The sequence below is a fragment of the Nicotiana attenuata genome, unplaced genomic scaffold (assembly GCF_001879085.1).
Source record: "Nicotiana attenuata strain UT unplaced genomic scaffold, NIATTr2, whole genome shotgun sequence".
In the NCBI taxonomy this organism is placed as follows: domain Eukaryota; kingdom Viridiplantae; phylum Streptophyta; class Magnoliopsida; order Solanales; family Solanaceae; genus Nicotiana; species Nicotiana attenuata.
In genome coordinates, this window is record NW_017680893.1 from 10,947 (window position 1) to 12,349 (window position 1,403).

At 36.4% G+C, this 1,403-nt stretch overlaps 1 protein-coding gene across 1 annotated transcript; it reads left to right on the plus strand.

Annotated features, from left to right (window-relative positions):
• The first annotated feature begins 330 nt into the window (after positions 1–330).
• LOC109221883 lies at positions 331–834 on the plus strand. The gene has a single exon (XM_019386317.1). The coding sequence runs from the start codon at positions 331–333 to the stop codon at positions 832–834; it is 504 nt and encodes a 167-aa protein (XP_019241862.1).
• The last annotated feature ends 569 nt before the right edge of the window (positions 835–1,403 follow it).

Sequence of the window (1,403 nt, forward strand, 5' to 3'; positions counted from 1 at the left end):
TTCCCTTCACACTTCCATATTAGCCCTACAAATCCTCATCATGGGATATATTCTCTTTTTCACTCTTCCAAGAATCTATATAGCAAAGGTCTACCTTATCATGTCATCATTGCATATACTTTATGGCACATCTGAAAAACTCGTAATAGAAATAGCTTTGAAAAAACAAGGATATTTGCAAATGTTTTTACAGTTAGACAGTTTGCTACTGAATACTACTACATGACAAATACTTCTTCACCTAAAAAAGACCAAGTTCCGAAATATTTAAAATGGCAACCACCAAAATTGGGTTGCATCCAATTGAATACTGATGGAGTCTCCATAAGTATGCATGGCTTGGCAGGTATAGGGGGTGTCTTTCGTAACCACTCAGGAGATTGGCTCATGGGATTTGCGGGTTCCACAGCGGCACCAACTATAACGGAACGCGAACTTATGGGTTTACTAAGGGGCTTACAAATGGCCATACATCTCAAGTTGCATCCTCTAGAAATTTATGTTGACTCTTTGGAAGTCATTAATATTTTATATGATACTAGAACTGAATGCTCACATCTTATTACCGATTGTAGGTCCTTGCTACATCAGCTATATGATCCTCCGGTGAAGCACACGTACATGGAACAAAATATAGTAGCAGACAGGCTAGCACATTTTGGCTCTAACCTAACAGGGAGCAACATCACCTTTTTTGCAAAACCTCCACCATTCCTTTGGGATGTTTTGACTGAAGACAGGATGGGCATGCATCGACAGAGGCAACCATTCAATCTATCATCAACTTCCCACAAGGGAAAAATGCTTTTGGACACCAACAATCAAGAGGGATAGCGCCATGCACCTTTTGGAGACACAGTAGCAATGGAGCTTCACAAGACCCTTATTTTTGTACCTGGAGCGCCAATAGTGTAATAGCTATTTAAATACTTACTCTTCGGGTTTGTACAAATTAGTTTCTAGGCATAGGGCGAGTAATACGCCCCGGAAACAAGCCCCGCTGCTTCACAGCGTTCTCATGTACGTGTTATGTAATTTCAATCAATAGTAGTAATCTTTCAAACCAAATTTTTTTAACAAACTTTACTTATTAAATTTTACAAAAATTGCAAAAAGAAGAAATCGGAAAATATTGGAAAAGTCCCGTCAAAGTTCGAATCTTGTAACACTAAAAATTATATTAAATATTGAAAATAAACTAGAAATAACAAAACACTTACGATTACACCAAACATTAAAATATATAAAAATAGCAAAAACTGTAAAAAAGGCCACCTTCAAATGTGAGTTGTCATTTTTTTTCATGATTCTTGTTAATTCTAATAGATATAGTTTATAAACATTTGAAGGAGATCAAAAGTGCTTACTTTTGGCACATTTAAAAGGATCAAAAATTACTCTGA

Bases quoted from the DNA above. Each gene is read 5' to 3' on its own strand.
- LOC109221883 (XM_019386317.1), top strand. From the start codon at position 331: ATGCATGGCTTGGCAGGTATAGGGGGTGTCTTTCGTAACCACTCAGGA.